The following is an 18,834-nucleotide window of genomic DNA, read 5'->3' on the forward strand; positions in this document are numbered from 1 at the left end:
CCCCCTCCCGTTTTCCTGTTCTGCTTTCATGTCAATGTTATCTATATTTTATTGCTGACTACACATCTGGATAAGCAACCCCTCCATGCAGATCATCCTGACTTGCCATATATCAGGAGTCCTTGCAGATAGGCAACCCCTCCATGCAGAGCCACCTGTCATGCCATTTATCAAGAGTCCTTGCACTTTGAGACTAAGTATTGACTAGCTTATTAGCACACTCTACATTAACTATTTAATCCCTACAGTACTGAATAACCCAAAATGTGGACATTATTTCAGTTTTAAAATGGCTACATTTGATTTTTTCCCCCCTCATTGACTTAATCAAAACTGAAGTACTTTAAACTGAAACAAAGATGGCCACAGAGGTGTTTTCCCTTGTTTGAACAGATGAGCCTAACAAATAAGTTTGACAGAGAGCTGGAAAGGTGTGTCCACTAGTGAGCAGGTGACCTTAGGCACTGAAATACAGTCTCAAAACCATGCTCAGATACCATGAAAAACAAACATGGTCCTGCAGCTTGGTGAGGTGGGACACCCAGCACTGTCACAGGTGGGCAGGGGTCAGTGCTCAGGGACTGGAAGCTAAAAGGGACTCGGTAGGTGACAGGAGGCTGCTCCCACCCTCTGGCATCCTCTGCTAACAGCCATCCTTACTTGCCATAGGGATATGCATTTTTTCCAGAATACGAGATACTTCCCTTGTATGTGTACAGCACTGGCCAGATACTGATGTTGGTAAGAAGTGCTTATAATTTTGTTTCTCATAGTTTTTTTTTTTTTTTTTTCCAGGAGACCAACCTTTTCTCACAAAAGAAAGAAACTTCTCTGAATTTTAAATCCACAATTGTCTCTTGCTGTCACATTTTGTTACTTAGATACAAATAATGTATGAAATAACTCATAGCTTGTAAAAAAAAAAACAGGAAGGAAAGAGGGAACAGATAAAAAAAATACGTACCCTCCATTTTTCTCTGAATGCATTTTGATCTGTTTACCTAGGTCTTCTATTTATGTTCTCTCTTTGCTGTCTTTTATCTTTATTACTACAGTGATAAAGCTGAAAAAGAACATGAAGAAGAAAAACATTGTATGAGAGCTGTTTTGTATTAATTAATTGTGGACGAATTGTTTGAAAGTGGGAACTGAGAGAAAAACTAGGGCCTAACAGAAGTTTTGGCATTACAGAAGCTTGCTTGGGGTGATACACAGTTGCCACTTCCAGGATGGTTGGTACGCACAGACTCAGCTCCTCCACGGTTCCCTAGGCAACACAATCTGCCCTCCTCACAGCTGCAAAGGGGAGTAACGGAGGATGGAGCGGACTGAAGACACCGCGGCCAAACTCTGTTGCACTCCCTGTGCTCGGCTGCTGCTAAGCCGCACAGTGGCTGTCTAATGGGAAATATACAATAACATGTCCGGTGCTGAGGCAGCAAGGCTGGCAAATCACTCCTTTCAGATGAACTTTGCTTGAACTTTGCTCATTATAATGTCAAAACCACACCTCCATCCCAAAAGTTACCCGCCTCCGAGGTACGACCACTCCTCACTGAGCATGAGCTCTAGATTTTCGGTTGACTGTACCTTTAAATGAAAGCGAGAAACTTTTTCCCCAATCAATAACAATATTAAGTATGACTCTAGTCACTCAAGCTCCACCTGAATGTAAAGAAAAGTATAAAAGGTGAACTAAGGATGAAAAGGAGGAGGGAAGAATCCATTGTAACTCCTGGGTCAGTCAACGGGCTGAGCCCCCTTTCCTCCCCTCGGACTGGCACGCCGCCTGAGGAGACTCGAGACTGAGAGTCCTCTCCCATCTTCTGGGGTGAGTGATGATTGCACATTTGTACATCAGAGCTAGCTAAAAACCCCATGCTCTAGTAGAGAATTTCCTGTACTAACACCCAAAACCTGCTTTGTTGCAGATAGTTAGGGTCCAGCGGCCGGAAGATATTGTGCTGTACGGAAAGATAGGGCCCCTAATAGCCAATAGCGTTTAGTTTATGATGTAAGCAGACGGATGTGACATTGTAAACCTTAGCTATATAACACCTTGTTACCCATTAATAAACGCCATTTGCCGTCCACCACATTGGTGTCAGCGAGCTGATGGCCCGAGCGGCCTGGGGGAGGTCGCCGTGCCGTTCCTGAACCAGGTCACCGCGCCGTTTGAACAGCAACAAAATGTTGCATTTGAATAAATCATACTGTTTGTGAACTTGACTACTTGTTTGGGGGGAGGTGATTGGTCCTGCAGTTGACAGACTGTTCGTGAATCCGATACTGCCAGAGTCGAGCTTATAGGTGATTACACTATTTGGGAAGTCGATTCGCTCCTAAGAAGGCAGTTGGACCTACGGTCCACAGACTGTTCGTGAATCCGATACTGATTTGACATCTCCTTCCCCTCCCCCACAACTACCACTATGGCTTTCAAACTGCAACATTTCACATTAATCCATGTGCTTAATCCTCTGAGAAGAATTCAACAAAAATGCTTCTTTTAAATGAAGTATTTGAGGAAAATAGTCATTTTTAATTCTCAGCCATGTTTTCATCAGCGCTGACATATTATTTATACTGTTATTAAAATGTTTGTACAACAATTTTTGAATTTATTACCCCTCGCAAGAGATTTATTGCAGAACTTGTAAATGAGGACAGAAAAGGCCCTTTCCTGTAAGTAAAATATTGCTAAAAGTATTACCCTAAATGTAGAATTAAAAATGTGGAGTTTTATATTTTTAAATGAAATTGATAAAGCATTTCATTAAAACTTTTTCCTTTGTTTTGATCACTTCTGCCATCTGGATTATAAGCAAGCCTAAAAGGAACTTGCCGCCCTGCCTCCCTCTATGACCAGAAGTAAAATCTTAATTTGGGGAGACTTTGCCTCCTCCTAATAGTTGCAGTATTGCTGCTTATCATCAGGCCTTCCTGGGTCTTGAGCCATTCTGCCCATGCATTTTCCCATGCTTTTTGGTTGAATTATTTTGAGACTTAGAGCAAACGAAGTGAGCCAGGTTGCTACAAATGGCAGGTTGTTGGCAACTGCTTCCTGCTTGCCCAAGTGGATGCAGCGTGGAGTCATTAGGCCCCTATTTAAGCGCAGGTATGGCTGGGAGGGCATGTTTGCCTTTCACTTATTCAGATACGATTAGCTGTTCTCAGTGTTTGCCCGCAGTAAAACCAAAAATGTGCTATACGCTATTACACAGGCAAATGTAATGCCCCCAGAATAAACATGCCCCATGAGTTTGCAGGCTGCAATTGAAGGAAAAACAGGTATTTCCCATATTCTGTGTGATTGCCTACACATATGGCATCTTTTATACTATCCTTCAATTACTTTTTAGTGTTGGCTCCTGTAGAAAGAGAGAAAAAGAAATAGTGTTCCCGAAAAAGAGTGGATTTTGAGAGTGATCTTCTGACTAGAGCCCAATTAAAGCTAAGCAGCATGGCACTTTTAATATTTAAATAATTAAACTATACCAGCTACTGCATCTACTTTAGCACCAAATTGTGTTTTCAGCTACTGCTGTTGTAAAATTTAGTGCTCAGACGTAGGAAATTCAAGCTACCTGTAATGCAAAATCCCATTTAAGTGTTATTAACCATCTCAAATTGGATCTTTCCGAGACAATGAGTAAAAATCTGTAAGATACTGACACTTACATAACTGATTTTTTAATACTATACAACCTGAACTTTACCTTGAAGAGACATTTGGCTACTAGCAGTTGGGTAAGATGTCCTATTAATCTTGCAGTGTTAATAACAGACAGATTTTGTAGTGAGATGCAGGTAGAAATATTAATGGTCATATGGTTTTATTTTTTTAGACTGTGCGCAGCTCCTCTGTGTTCATGCATCTGAGTGAGGGATGAAAGAAGGGAGAAGGGTCACTCCGAGCCTCTGCTCGGAACGGGTGATAGCGCAGAGCAGCTCCTGATGGTCAGGGCAAAGCTCAAGGTACTGGCGTGCAGCCAGTCCCAGAGCTGTTCAGCACGCAGCCAACTGACTCAGAGCAGCCTGCAAGCGACTCCTCAACTGTGGAAGCTCGTAATAGAGCAGTCCAAACACTTCAGCTGGGACGGGGTTGATCTTGTGCATTGATTTCCTGCCCCGAACTAGCGTCCCCATCTTTGCCAGTAGCGCTGTTCCTTGGGGACCAAGGCTTGCGGCGCATGAACCACTGCTTTGGCGCTCTGTCCCTGCAGAGACTCCCCAGTGCCGAGCTCTGCGCTCATCTTTCACTGTCAGCACCGGGTGGAGTGTAGGGAAGCGGTTACGCAGCCAGGATCTCTTCCATATAAACACATCTTTTCTGGCTTACTACATGGATAGACTGATAGCTTATCCAAGAAGAATGATCAAGATTTTAACCTAATTAAATTTGAATACAGAAAGAAATCTCCAAAGTTTTTCGCTTCATTCTGTAGAACCAAATGGGTCAACCGTATGAGGTGGCATCAGAGAGGAATTTGCTTGCTGGCTTTTGCTTTGTGATTGAAACAAAAAATAATTTTAGTTATGCAATATGTCAGCAATATTCTTTCAGAATAATACGATACAACAAAGAGGTTCACCTGAAACATTCTGGGCTTGTTTTCTGCAAATAGAAAATCAAAGTACGCTGTTTTACCTGCCTTTGGTTTTCATTATGACCTTTTCCCACTTATCTTCACTCTTTCGTTAGTTATCTCAATAGAGAGACAATTGCTCCTCTTTTATAAAGTGCACAAAGATGAAGGAATACAATTTTATCTCTTTATAGCTTCCTGGGATGCTTTTATTTCACTGACAGCTTCCTCACTCTGTGAGCTTCAATGTTTCATGCCTGTGTTTCTTACCTCGCAGTCGATTTCTGTGTTAAGAAATGGCTGCCGTTGCGAGGTGGCAAAGCCTCTGGATTTTCCAGGCTCCTGCTGCCCGGCTCTAAGCCATCTTGCATGCAGAAAAACCCCTGGGTCACCTCTGCTGCCCGCGTGAGCCAGGGCAACCCCGCCAGCCTCCCCTGAGCCCAGGTCAGTGTCTCTGGCCCTGGCTTCGGGCTGCCCCAAAGCAGAGTGGGCCGTTCTCTTGGGAAAACTTGCTGGAAAGGGTTGCTAGGAACCAAAAAACATAGAACTGACAGGAAGACATGGACAGCAAGGTATGTCCGCTGTCTGTTCCTTCTAGCAGCCATGGCAGGGCTGCAGGTCTGTGCCAAGTTATGTGTTTCTGACAAAGCCAAGCGGTAGCACAGGGGTCCTCAAACTTTTTAAACAGGGGGCCAGTTCACTGTCCCTCAGACACTGTCGGGGGCCGGACTATAGTTTGGAAAAAAATGAACGAATTCCTATGCACACTGCACATATTTTATTTGTAGTAGTGCACAAAAAAACAGGAAAAAAGAATGCAATATTTAAAATTAAGAACAATTGTAATCAACAAAAACAAATAATATTTCAATGTGAACTATGGGCCTGCTTTTGGCTAATGAGATGGTCAACGTTAGGTTCCATATTTGTCACTGCTAGTCGTAGCAAGTGATGCCAGTGTTCATCAGTTAGTCTGGATCTGATTGGAGATTTCAGATGTTTCATTCGGTAAAAAGTCTGCTCACAGACATAGGTGCTGCCAAAGATGGTTGCAATTTGGAGTGCATGGTTCCTGAGATTATGATATGTCTCTGAGGGGAGAGATGCATAGAAATTAGTAAGGCTGCTCGATTTGAACGCATCTTTCAGCGAGTCACGAGTCTGTAGTTCGGCCAATTCCATTTGGTAAATCGGATCAACAGTTTCAATGTCAACAGAAAATGGGTTCCGGAAAAGCTCTATGTCCTGTTCATGGAGACGAAGCTCGCTCTTTAAATCTAATTTGAAACTCCTTTTGCAACATTTCTAGTACGTCCATGCATGTTTTGTTTGGGAATGCAACTGCTGTTTTTTCTGCAGACAGGTTTTGAGTTGTGGGGAGATGGCAGAAGTTTTCCTCCTTTACTTGGTTAATGAGCAGGTTTAATTGGACTTGAAATGAGGAGGAGGAGGAGGTGCGATTTGTAGCAGAGAGGCGCCCCCTGAGAGGGGCAGGTCGAGCACGAGGCGCTGGTTTCAGCCCAGTCCCGGCGGGTGCTTGGGGGCTGCGGAGGCCGGCGCGCGGATTAAGTGGCAGGAAGTCATCTGCGGCTGCTTGGTTTCTTCCCCAACCCCCGGCGCGGGGGGGCAGGGGGGGTTCTGTAAATACCGGCGGGCCGGATTGAGGATCCTGGCGGGGGGGCCCCTAACGGTCCCGGCCCCTAACGGTCGCCCAACGGTCTCTCAACGGTAGCCTAACGGCGCCGGGACGGCGCGCGGCGGCTCCCGCGAGCAGCGGTCTCTCACGGAAAGGGCGCGCTGAGGCTGCGCTGCAGCCGCCCATGTGCTTCTCCCGCTGCCTCCGCCGCGGCCGCGGGGATGCAGCATCATCCTCCCGTCCTAACGCGGCGCTGCCCGGCCGCGCTATCTGGGGCGGCCGCTAAGTGAGGCCGCGTGGCACCACGGAGCCGGCGGGGCCTCCTGCCGGGCGCGGGGACCCCCGCGTGGGCAGGAGGTACGGGTTGCCGCTCCGGGGCGCGGGCGGCGCTGCCGCTTCCTCCGCCTCCGCCGCTCCGCGTGCGCGCGCGCCTCAGCGCTTAGCGCGCTCCTCCCGCCCGCCTCCTGGGGAATTACCAGCCCACTCGGGGGCCAGGTACGCTTGACGTCAGGATGGCTGGCGTAGTTTTGACGTGTAAACACTCATTGACATTCCGGCTCCGGAGGGTCTGCGCGCCGCGCAGCCCCAGGCAGCCGCGCCGAGCCGAGCCGAGCCGAGCCGAGCCGCACACGGACCCCGCCGCGGGGCCGTACCGCGCCGCTCCGCTCCGCTCGCCTAGCAACGAGGGCGCCCCGCCATGGAGGGGCGCCGCTGGCCCGGCCCGTGCGTGGCCCTGGCTCTGCTCTGTGCCTGCTTCGCGGCCCGCGGCGGCCGCGCCGAGCAGCAGTTCCTCAACGAGTGGGCAGCCGAGGTGCCGGCGGGGAGCGACGCCGCCAGGGCCATCGCCGAGGAGCTGGATTACGAGTTTGTGGGACAGGTAGGGGCGGTGCGGGCACTGCCGCCAAGTTGCACGCGGACTCCCGGCTCCCCCGCGGGGTTGCCCTCCATGCAGGGGCGTCCTGCGGAGCATCCCAGGCGGGGTTGCTGCGGGGCACACCTCACTCAGGGCTTTTTTTTTTTCTTTTGTCCTTTTTTTCTTTTTTTGGGATGTCATGACGTCGGCGTTGTCAAGGATGAGTAACTGCCTTTGCGTAATAGCACCTTCCCCGCACCCTGCAAGGGTCCGGTGCCAACGGCGCTTGGCGGGGCCCCGCTCCTCCAGCAGGTGCCCAGCTCCGCAGGTGTTAGCTCAGGACGTGCTAGAGGCCTTTGAAATGGGGCTGTTTCAACACATAAGTAACATATAACACATAGGTAGTGACAGGTCTAGAGATACAGGTGGCTACTACAAGAGTAGAGTAGCTCGAGTAAGGTCATTTCCCCCTAGTTCCTTCTCACAGCAGACAGCTTGTGGTGAGAAATTCTTGAAAAGTGTTTTAATTCTGATTAAAATATCTAGAGGCTAGTGTCTTGCTCTTTCATCTATGGAATAAATTCTGACAGGTTATGATGGTTGATATTTGTGTGCAGTAGGGGAATACTGCTCAATATTTAAAGTCTGACTCTGTCTTATAGATTGGATCACTCAAAAATCACTACCTATTCAGACATAAAAGCCATCCAAGGCGATCTCGAAGAAGTGCCATTCATATCACTAAAAGACTTTCCGATGATGAGCGGGTAAGTGTTACATTTCTATTTTTTTATGTCCCGTATCTTTTTTTTATGCTCTCTGCATATTGCTGTCTTTCTAATGAGGTCACAGGCATTTTTACTCATTTTGCAAGTCTAATATATTCAGCAATCCATACTCATGTTGAATAATACTTCATTATTCTCTCATTAAGAGGCAGAATCTCACCCTCTTTTGCTATTTTTTTTGCAAGTGTTTTCCAAATTAAGATTTAAGGTTTGCCTCATTGCAAAGTTTAGAATCTCACATGTCTGTGTGTGCTGATGAAAATATGAATGAGGAACCACAGGGCTCAGAGTAAAAATCCGTAGATACAGTGAGCCTAATTAGACCATGTCTATGCAATGGTCATGGAAATTATGTTTAATTTCAAGTGACTGAATATTGCAAAAAACTAAGGAAAGAAAAAGAACTGAGATTTTGCTATGTTCACTTCAGTGGCAAGCTAAAACCTGTCCTCAAAGAGGACCCATCACAAGGTTTAAGCTTGTAGTATTTTGGTGCTCCAGGATCCCATTGAAATCAGAGAACGAGCACAGTGTAGAGGAGTTCATCCTGTCAAGGCTTAAGTGCTCTAAGGTAGATTCACCGGTGAAGGAAACTGTGTTTGAGAGATACACAAGCCTGTTGGTAAACGTGCTGGGGAGGCAAGGTGGGTGGCAAATTTAAAGAAGGGAGCAGAATGCTGTCAGCTCCTCCTAAGAACAGTTTCTGGTAAGCTTCAGAATAATGAACTCACATTAGCATTATTTCAACAATCACAATCAAGATATTAGCTGTCCCAAACTTTGAGCCCTTTTGTCATTTGAGGACAAAACACTTGACAACAAATGATTTGAGTGAAGTTTAGGATTGCAAATGTCATTTCATGTTTATACGGAAGAACAAAGGAAGGGGGGCATACAGTAAATGCCTTGTTTTCCCTATTCCGTTTGAAAACAGCACATTCCCATCTAATTGTAAACCTGGTTTAACAGCTAAGTGTGTTAGGTGAAATCATTCTAAATTGGGATGCTCAAAGTCAGAGTTTTAGTGTAGGCAATTATATATAAAGGACATAAAAAGGATCTAACACAAATGGTCTAATTAATATCCAAACCTATGTTCAAATTTTCAATACTGTCATAATACAGTGTTCAAGAATAGAATTTTGGTTGCAGTTTCTCCTTTTTTTGGACTGATTACCTGGAACGCATATATTACACAGGGAAACAGGAAAACATAACTGAATTCTAATGTCATAAGCAGAATAGATGCAATTGTGTTACATAGGTTACTGCCAATCATTATGGCAAATTTATTTCCTTAGATCCTAAAAACATGGCTTCAAAGTTCTACAGGTGATTTGCTAATTTTTTTCCAATTTCCCTTTTATTTGCCATCTAGCATACAAATTAGCTATGTGAATGAGTGAGATGCAATTATGTCATTATGTAAGTATACAAACAGAAAGCAATGTCCTTCATGAATTATGCAGTCTGTTAAGTGTGAAGGCTGGGACAAAATGTGGCTCCAGTCCGAGTATTTATCTACTTCCTATATCTGTCCCAGTGTTTGCTGTAAAATACATAATGGCTGTGAATGTTCTGAAAGGATGTAATTATCTGGTTCCCTAACTTTCAATATTTGCACTGGCTCCCAAATCTACTTTCTTGCAAGGGACTTGAATCAAAATCATTTTCAATACTTCATGTATCAGTGCCTGGAGGAGATTTGGCATGAGGCCTTTGGTAATAGATGAGTAGTTTGAATGTAGTCCAGCTGCTGAGTGACATTTGGCTTATTTGGGTGACATGTGCTTGGTGGTCTCAGCTCATTTCCCACAGAGCAGTTGTCCACATCACAAAAATAACAATTACAGAAGGTGTCAAAAGTTAATTACCGTTAAGTGATGAAGAGGCTAAGCTTTGCTGTAAGCAGGAAAGAAAGAGAACTGCTCTAACTTCTGCACAAATATGTATGCTCTTGGATACCAGTAAAACAATTTAAAATATTTATGCTTGTGGGGATATGTTTATCTTCTGTTGGTAACTCAGGCTAGTAGGACTGTCCATTTGTACTACTTCTAGCACCAAGTACGTCACAAAGTGAGTATGATTTGAGAGCTTTCTAATTACTTGTGTAGAGTAGCTTCCATTTTTAAGGGTTTATGTTCTTGTACCTAATTTCCATTAGGCTCTCATTAGGAAAAATGTATTTTGATCAAATCAGTGCATTTCTTTATTATAATAATTTCTGAGTCACTCATTCCTGTATCATATGGTGACAGATGTAAGAACCATAAAACATTTGGATGACAGTAGAGAAAAGTACTGAAACCTGTTCAGGGTTTTAAAACAAAAAGCTAAATACAAAGGCATCCTCCACTTCAGGCTTGTTGCAGGATCATGGCAATCTACTGAACTTGAGTTTGCTTTTCATATCTGAAAATTGGGATGAAAAGCGCCAGCCTGCTCTGTGTCAGAGTAGCAGTCCAGCAATGAGTAACATTTTATCCTTATTTACAGATGGAGCACACAGCCTAAAGAAAGGTGTCAGAATCTGGATTTGACTTGAACTAGTTTTAGTAATCCGTTCAGGAGAGCAAAACTGGAAGCATTTTCAGAATGCAACCTAGTAACTTTAGAGATGGCTGTGTTGATGCATAAATGCTCTGCAGTTCAGTGCATAGACACATTAGCAAAACACGCGGGATAATTTTGGCTTCCAGTTGCCTTAAATGGAATTATGCCAATGATTAAGTTAGTCCAATATTCATAGCTTTCTAATTGAACACACTTCAAAACACTGCTGGGAAGGAGACTTGAAGGTCTATGAGTGCTGCTATGAGTAACAGCGTCATTATGACTGCTAGACTAAAGCCAGAGTGAATCTTTCTTTCTCTGTAAATTCCCAACATTCACAGAGAGACATCAAAATGTAGATAGGGAAAAGAAACAGTGTTCTGGTTGTTTGAGTAACCACCATGGCTTAGATAACATTCAACAGAAAAGCCTGCATTGTGTGGCATTCACAGGAGTTAACTTGAAATGATTTTATATGAATTGATATTATAGTATTATGATTTCTTCAAGCCCTCTTCCCTTAAGTACTCTCTACTACTGTGTAAATAATCTCAGCATCAAACATACTACTTTTTCCTTTAGGTATCAAAATTTTGCTGTGCGAGAAAAGCCCTTACCCTCTAGGTTAAGAAAATCTTTAACCTGTTGAGGCTTGCTTAACTGTCATGTTTATACAAATAATTGTAGGTGTCATGGGCAGAACAGCAGTATGAAAAAAGGCGAACTAAGCGTGCCACCCTGAGAGACTCAGCAGAAAACCTTTTCAATGATCCGATGTGGAATCAGCAGTGGTATCTGGTAAGAATTAGTTTCATCGTGGATTGGGGGGTGCTGAATTTCAGTTATCATCAGCTGTATTTTTAGCCGTGTCAAAGCGATTACATTGAACGGAGTGGATGAAGATACATGCATGATATTTGCAGTCAACCTTCTGTCTTTTATCAAAGTGTAGTTTGTGCAAAAATTCTAGTAGCCAATTCAGGCAGTTGCTGCTCATCATGGTGCTTGACATTAGAAAGCAGTAGCTAAAATAGCTAAAACCCAACTTTATAAGAATTTTAAAAATTTGCTGTCGTGTAAGTTTTCCCTTATTGTCTCTGAAGTTGACCATTTATTTCTTTATTAAATTTGGTAGTGAATATTGCATCCTCCAGAGGAAAACAAAATCTCTTATGTATATGACAAGCACCTTTTCCCTTTTCAGACTGATTAAAGGTGAAGAGTTTCTCTACAGCTCATATGTTCAAATATAAATAAAAAGGATTTTTTTGCCCTCTATAGTTTCTATGTATGTGACAAATCAGAAATACTGTTAATAGTTTGTGGGTTTTTGTTTATTAATTTGTGGGGTTTTTTTATGAATATCTGTTCTACTGGGGATCTCGTTGTGTCTTTATTCTAGGTTTTGTTCCTTCTGCTTAGAATAGGTATAGAATTAAGGATGGGGATAGCAAACCAAGAGAAATACTCAAACGTAAACTTGGTCCCACTTCTTGAATTTTTTTTTTCTTCTCGAGTTTGGTTTAGAGAAAGCTGACCAAAGTCTGACCTATTTGTATGAAGCTTTGCCCTCTCTTTCCTTTGAGTTGGAAGAAAAAGAAATATAAAATGCATAGCATAAACTATTCCCAAGAAGATTCCTACAAGCTTCCTCTGAACACAGAAAATAGACATCTAAAATAATTTTACATTTCTTCAAAACTGGTTTTGTGCTCTCTTCTCTCCTTATTTCTCCACTTATAGGAAACAGGGAATTTCCAAGGTGATTTTATTGGACAAATACACAAACACACATAGAGTAAGAAAAAAGCTTTTTTGTGAGGAAAGAAATGTACTCTCTAGGAGAAATAGCTCATCTTTCCAGCTTTGTGTGGTTTTCAACTTCTTTTCCCACATAAGAAACAGAGAACATGATGCTTATACTTGTTTCTACTATATGTTGTAATTGCAGATTAAATATATGTGTTAAACATTTTCTTCCAAAATATTGCCCTTGACTTGTAATAATAAATCTATTATTGCCTGATTTGATGTCAGTGGTTTTTTACTCCATTCAAAGTGTTTCATGCATCACCAGAAAAGTGATTATTTGATGGGTTCTAGAGAACAGAACCTTAAAATACCTTAAAAATTTTCCTGAACCACAGCAGTCAGAAAGAAAGGAAAGGAAAGTCATATTTCTTATCTAAACCTCATGCCTTGTACAGCATTCTGTTGGAAACAAAGATACAAAAAAACTGCAATTGAGTTAGGTAATTATGCACAAAGAAAAATGAAGAAAATCCTAGCGTTTACAACTGTGTTTTATAGGGTAGTAAGCAAAGTTTCTAACTTAGATATATGTGCTACATACTTCATATTAGAGCAGAAAAATGACCCATTTAGGAGCTATTCTTTAAAAAACTTGCTTTGGAAGAAAGAGATGTAGATGATTCATGCTTCCAATTGATTTTCCACAGGAACAATAAGGAAGGTGGTAAACAGCAAGTTGTGATTCAGCACATTTGTTCATAACCAAGCAATTTCCTTAATTGTTTTATCCATTAATTATTTTACTGTGTCTAGCTCAGACTTCAAAGGAGAAAGTGTATTTGGAGAAAATGCAGCTTGTTGCACAGTGGGTTACTGCCCTAGCTTCTCATCAGGTGAAACGAACAAACATCAGTAGATCTGGTTATTAACTCGATTTTTCGAGGATCATTAGCACTTCCCTACCATTCCCTGTGTTTTTGTTACTCATCTCTAATAAGTACAGGATCATCTTTATTCAGGGTGGTCTTCAGGGAGCTTCAAGTAATATGAGAAGAGTTTCGGTGTTACGAAGGTTTGGGCAAGCTCATTTTTGTTTAATCTTTGGGAAATTTATGAAAAAAATACAAGTTAAGGATGGGATGATTTAGAGCACCTTGACTTTGGACCTGTGTAATATAAATTATAAAACTGTTGACCTGTTTGTTATCCTTTTCTGTCCTCTAGCAAGATACAAGAGTAACTCCATTGCTGCCCAAACTGGATCTCCATGTTATCCCTGTGTGGCAAAAAGGGATCACAGGAAAAGGTGTTGTCATCACAGTACTAGACGATGGCTTGGAGTGGAATCATACTGACATCTATGATAACTATGTAAGTCTGGGCATTAAAATCTTGTAAACTGGATATACAGGTACTCCAGCCTGCTCTCTGTTTGGTAAGGCAGCCCCTACATCATGGAAGCTGAAATATTTGCCTTGGGTGTAGTTTGAAACCTCGTCTGTGTCACAGGAAGCTGAATGTTATTTAAAAGAGGTAGCTTTTTTTTTTCTTACTGAATTTAGTTCCCACGCATGTTTGTATACAATGGTTTAATGCTGAATTATTAAAACCTTTCTAGCTCCATAAAAAGTTTATGGAATTGTTAATGCCTATGAAATTTTACTGACTTGATTGCTGTCCGCATGAGGCCCACAAAATTAATAAGGACTGTAAAACCCCTTTCATTAAAAGATTTTAAGTCCACTTTCTACTTTTCACAATTAATTCCTTTTTTTTAATATAGGATCCGAAGGCAAGTTATGATTTCAATGACAACGATCATGATCCTTTTCCTAGATATGACCTGACAAATGAAAACAAGTGAGTAGCTTCCCAGTTGTCTAAAGAGAACAAAAGAGTAAACTATTACTTTGTGTTAAGATATCGAACTGCAGAATTTGTCCATGCCCAATGCGACACATATATGAAAGGAAAAGCCCTTATAACATTGCACAAACACTGGGAATGAAGGAAATTCTCAGATGAAGAACTCTTTATTTTTAATTTCCCCTTAAAGTTCTGAAATTCTCTATATTTGAAAGGAATAATCTGTTTAGGTCGTGATGTGTGTTTGTAGAGTGACATCTACCTAAACAGATACTGGCTTTAGTTCTCTGCCTTGTACTGTGAATGTTAAAAGAATACATATCCCCTCTGAAGTGCTCTGGAAGAGACTGTTTCTCAGAGGAAGCTCTGGTCATCCCCTCAGGTCAGCTTTTGCAGTTGACTGCTTTCTTTCTAGTATTGGCAGCAATTTTTGGAATGGCAAAATAACTTCCAGTTCTGTGCACACATGCGCGGGTAAACTCATGCTTCAGACCTCCTCCTCCTATAGGTGTGACGTATGTTCAGACACTGCAAGGAGGTTACGTGCACTTCCTGGGCAATCTTTCTGTCTCTTCTGAAGAAAAACACAGACCAGATTTGGCCTACATGTCTCTGATGAGACAATGAAAGCTTTGGAAGTGTGTTGAAAATGTTGCAGTTTGAAAGCCACAGTGGTAGTAGTGGTGGTGGGGGGGAAGGAGATATCAAAAAAAAGTATCGGATTCACAAACAGTCTGTGGACTGTAGGTCCGATCGCCTTCCTAGGAGCGAATCGAGTTCCCAAATAGCGTGATCCACTATAAGCTCGACCCTGGCAGTATCGGATTCACGAACAGTCCGTGGACCGTAGGTCCGATCGCCTTCCTAGGAGCGAATCGAGTTCCCAAATAGCGTGATCCACTATAAGCTCGACCCTGGCAGTATCGGATTCACGAACAGTCCGTGGACCGTAGGTCCGATCGCCTTCCTAAGAGCGAATCGAGTTCCCAAATAGTGTCACCAACTATAAGCTCGACTCTGGCAGTATCGGATTCACGAACAGTCTGTCAACTGTAGGTCCGATCACCTCCCCCCAAACAAGTAGTCGAGTTCACAAACAGTATGATTTATTCAAATGCAACATTTACAAAGCAGGTTTCGGATGTCAGTACAGGAAATTCTCTACTAGAGCGTGGGATTTTTTGCTAGCTCTGATGTACAAATGTGCAATCATCACTCACCCCAGAAGATGGGAGAGGGCTCTCAGTCTCGAGTCTCCTCAGGCAGCGTCCCAGCGCGAGGGGAGGGAAGGGGGATCAGCCTGTCGACTGACCCAGGAGTTACGATGGTTTCTTCCCTCTCACTTCTTAGTCTCTTCAGGCAGCGTCCCAGCGCGAGGGGAGGGAAGGGGGATCAGCCTGTCGACTGACCCAGGAGTTACGATGGTTTCTTCCCTCCAGACTTTCATCCTTAGTTCACCTTTTATACTTTTCTTTACATTCAGGTGGAGCTTGAGTGACTAGAGTCATACTTAATATTGTTATTGATTGGTGAAAAAGTTTCTCGCTTTCATTTAAAGGTACAGTCCACCGAAAATCTAGAGCGCATGCTCAGTGAGGGGTGGTCGTACCTCGGAGGCGGGTAACTTTTGGGATGGAAGTATGGTTTTCACATTATAATGAGCAAAGTTCAAGCAAAGTTCATCATTTGCCACCTTTGCTGGCTCAGCACCGGACATGTTATCGTATATCTCCCATTAGACAGCCACTGTGCGGCTTATCAGCAGCCCAGCACAGGGAGTGCAACAGAGTTGGGCCGCGGAGCCTTCACCCCGCTCCATCCTCCGTTACTCCCTTTTGCAGCTGCGAGGAGGGCAGATTGCGTTGCCCAGGGAACCGTAGAGGAGCAGAGTCTGTGCATACCAACCATTCTGGAAGTGGCAACTGTGTAGCACCCCAAGCAGGCCTCTGTAATACCAGAGCTGTATTAGGCCCTAGTTTTCCTCTCAGTTCCTGCTTTCAAACAATTCTTCCACAAACACTTCTTCCACACTATCCACCCCGTGACTATAGTCACTCAAGCTTCACATGAAGTTGTTTAGGTGTTAATATTACATGCCCTAAACTTGATGCAGTTAAGCGAGTGATTGCACATTGGTACATTAGACGTGGGAAGTTACAGGAAAGGCAGGGAGTCTAGTTCTACAGGAATATATATATATACAGAAAATATTGCAGTTACAATAGTAAGTAATGCTTATAACAAACTTTGTATCCACCCCGTGACTCCAGTTACCATTGTATATTGAAATTTAGTCTCAAATTAGAATCTTAGTACTTGGGACATCAATAGGGTCATCCACCTGTAAAGGGGTATAAGCGGTGAACTGAATCATCTTTATGTTAATAGCTTTCATTATAGTAGATTTTACACAGGATATTGCTATACTTAGGATAATTATCATCACAATGAACATCACCACATATTCTATCAAACTTTGGATCCAACGAGTGACACCAAAGCCAAACCAACTAAACACCTTCGCCAGCCAGGTAGTGTTCATTGATTCCCGGAGTTCATGGGTGTCTTTCGCCACCTGTCGTATCTTCTCTAATTGGATATCAAGGTCCTGTGTAACATTAGGGATATAAATGCAGCAGTCGGTACTGGAGAGGTTTAGGTAGCCACAAAGTCCATTTTGGCGTAACAGCATCAAGTCCAGTGCCATCCGGTTCTGAAGAGTCATTTTTGATGTGGCTTGTAGTTGTTGATTGAGCAACTGTATACTAGTATCAGTGGCATTAGCTAATTTTTCTACTTGATAGGCTAGCTTACTTAACCATAATCGCGTTTGCACAGTAGCACGACCAAATCCAAAAAATCCTTCCATTCCCCAGGCTATGCGGGTGGCTGCTCCTGGGTCCTGCCACCCTTCTACATGTCCTGACAGTTCTATTTTTGCCCGTTTTGCTCGAGCCATCCAGTGGGGCCGGAGGGGAGTTCTCCTCCACATGGGGCACAATGTTGGAAGTGGAGTTCAGGTAATCCAGCCCATAAGGAGGTATACATATTGCCATCACTGCAGGCCCAGATCAAACCAGCTGGAGCGTCACCAGAAGCTATACGGCAATCATTACGAGGCACAAAGTCTTCACTTACTGATTTATATTTTATGCTGTGATTATGGCACAGACAGCCTATTTTTAGGGAAATGTAAACTGGCCAATAGTGTCTGACCCAATCGTGTTGTTCCCAATTGGAGCAATTTATCACATTTTGGCAATACCACAATGCTGGCTGGTTTGATACTGAGCCAAAAGAAAATCCTGGGCCAAATGGTACTACAGATTTGGGTAGAGGCAAGCAAGCGGTAATAATAGATTCATTGAGAGCAGTTGCAAACCCCTTTATTAAAGTTTAGGGCTAAGTTATCTGTCAGGGGCGGATAAGGTTTGTGCGTTGTCACTATGAGTATCTCCTTGATTCCAGTGCACTAAACATACCAAGCCAAAGCATATCTTCCCAACGCAAGTTGGAAATATCATATTTGCTAATCCTAACTACAGCTCTATAACCCTATTACAAATATCTGATTAACAACACTATGCATGAAACTAACAATCCTGATGGATACTCAAGATAGGAGAGTCCTTGGTTCCAGGTACAATTGTCCAGCATTCCGGGTTTTTCACATCCTGGAAAACAAAAGGAAGAATGCTCGGTCTCTGCCTTGACCGGCACAAATTGGATTGTTATTGATTTTGCAAGCATAAACAAGCAATTATATTTGGTCAGAAGTCGGGAATGATCCACCGACTGCTTATGCGGTGTGTCTTCCCACTAGCATCAGTGGCTTCCCAGGCACATAGTCCTCGAGGTTTAGCCAAAATTAAAGGAACAACCCCAATAGAGGGCAATTTTGCCATCACGGGCTGTCCCACCTGCATTTGAATAGGTGTATGCTTTTGTGACTTTGAGGGCTCTGATAAGGTGGGAGCAGGTGGTCCTGTGGGACAGAAAGCTTGTATTTTGGGGCTTCCATAAGTTCCCCATCTGTTATTTACTGTGTAGACTGCTTGGGATAGCCGCAGATCCCAGTTAGGCTGTGACACTTTTGCATGTTTCTTAATCATGCCATTGACTCTTTCCACTATACCATTAGCTTGGGGATAATAGGGAGTGTGAAACACCCATTTTATTCCTTCTTGTTTTGCCCAATCTTGCACTACAGTAGCAGTGAAGTGACTGCCATTATCACTTTGTAGACACTCTGGTGCTGGGAGGCTACTAAACCAGTCCTGCAGGATTTTCACAGTATTCTCACCAGTGGCTGCACTTACTGCCGTGGCCATGGTTAGTCTGGATACTACTTCCACGCCTACCAGGATGTATTTTCGACCACGAGCAGGTCTTAATGGTCCTACATAATCGATTTGCCAGGTGCTCCATAAGACTTTGTTTCTTTGAATGTGCTGAGGGGGAGCTTGATTAGGATGATTCATTTTCAGTCGGAGTTGGCATTGAGGGCAAGCTGATATGATTTCACTAACTAATGCTACTGACACAGGCCATCCCCGTGCCACACATTCGTGATATAGATCATATTTCCCCGAATGTCCCCTTTTTACATGCAACCATTCGATTAGCCTTTGCCACTCATCTCCTTCAGCAGCTACTGTTTGCACTTGCGCTAACCTATCGACTTCCTCATTCCACTTAGTTGCGGGTGCACTAGTTTTTGCATGTGCCTTTACCCATCCTATTTCTAAAGGTCGGTGTCTGCTTACTTCCAAAAGTCTCTGCCAGTCACTTGTC

The 18,834-nt window shown here is 43.2% G+C and overlaps 1 protein-coding gene across 1 annotated transcript in view; it reads left to right on the forward strand.

The window, feature by feature from the left end:
• Positions 1-6,922: 6,922 nt before the first annotated feature.
• LOC104580040 (neuroendocrine convertase 1) overlaps positions 6,923-18,834 on the forward strand; it is a 33,967-nt gene continuing 22,055 nt past the window's right edge. The window contains exons 1-5 of the mRNA XM_088521389.1: positions 6,923-7,102; positions 7,741-7,845; positions 11,110-11,220; positions 13,399-13,545; positions 13,958-14,034. Of these exons, the coding sequence (XP_088377515.1) occupies positions 6,923-7,102; positions 7,741-7,845; positions 11,110-11,220; positions 13,399-13,545; positions 13,958-14,034 (620 nt within the window). The remainder of the gene's footprint in view (positions 7,103-7,740; positions 7,846-11,109; positions 11,221-13,398; positions 13,546-13,957; positions 14,035-18,834) is intronic.

The sequence above is a fragment of the Tinamus guttatus genome, unplaced genomic scaffold (genome assembly GCF_059628265.1).
Source record: "Tinamus guttatus ecotype Peru unplaced genomic scaffold, ASM5962826v1 Tinamus_guttatus_pri_ptg000120l, whole genome shotgun sequence".
NCBI lineage: Eukaryota > Metazoa > Chordata > Aves > Tinamiformes > Tinamidae > Tinamus > Tinamus guttatus.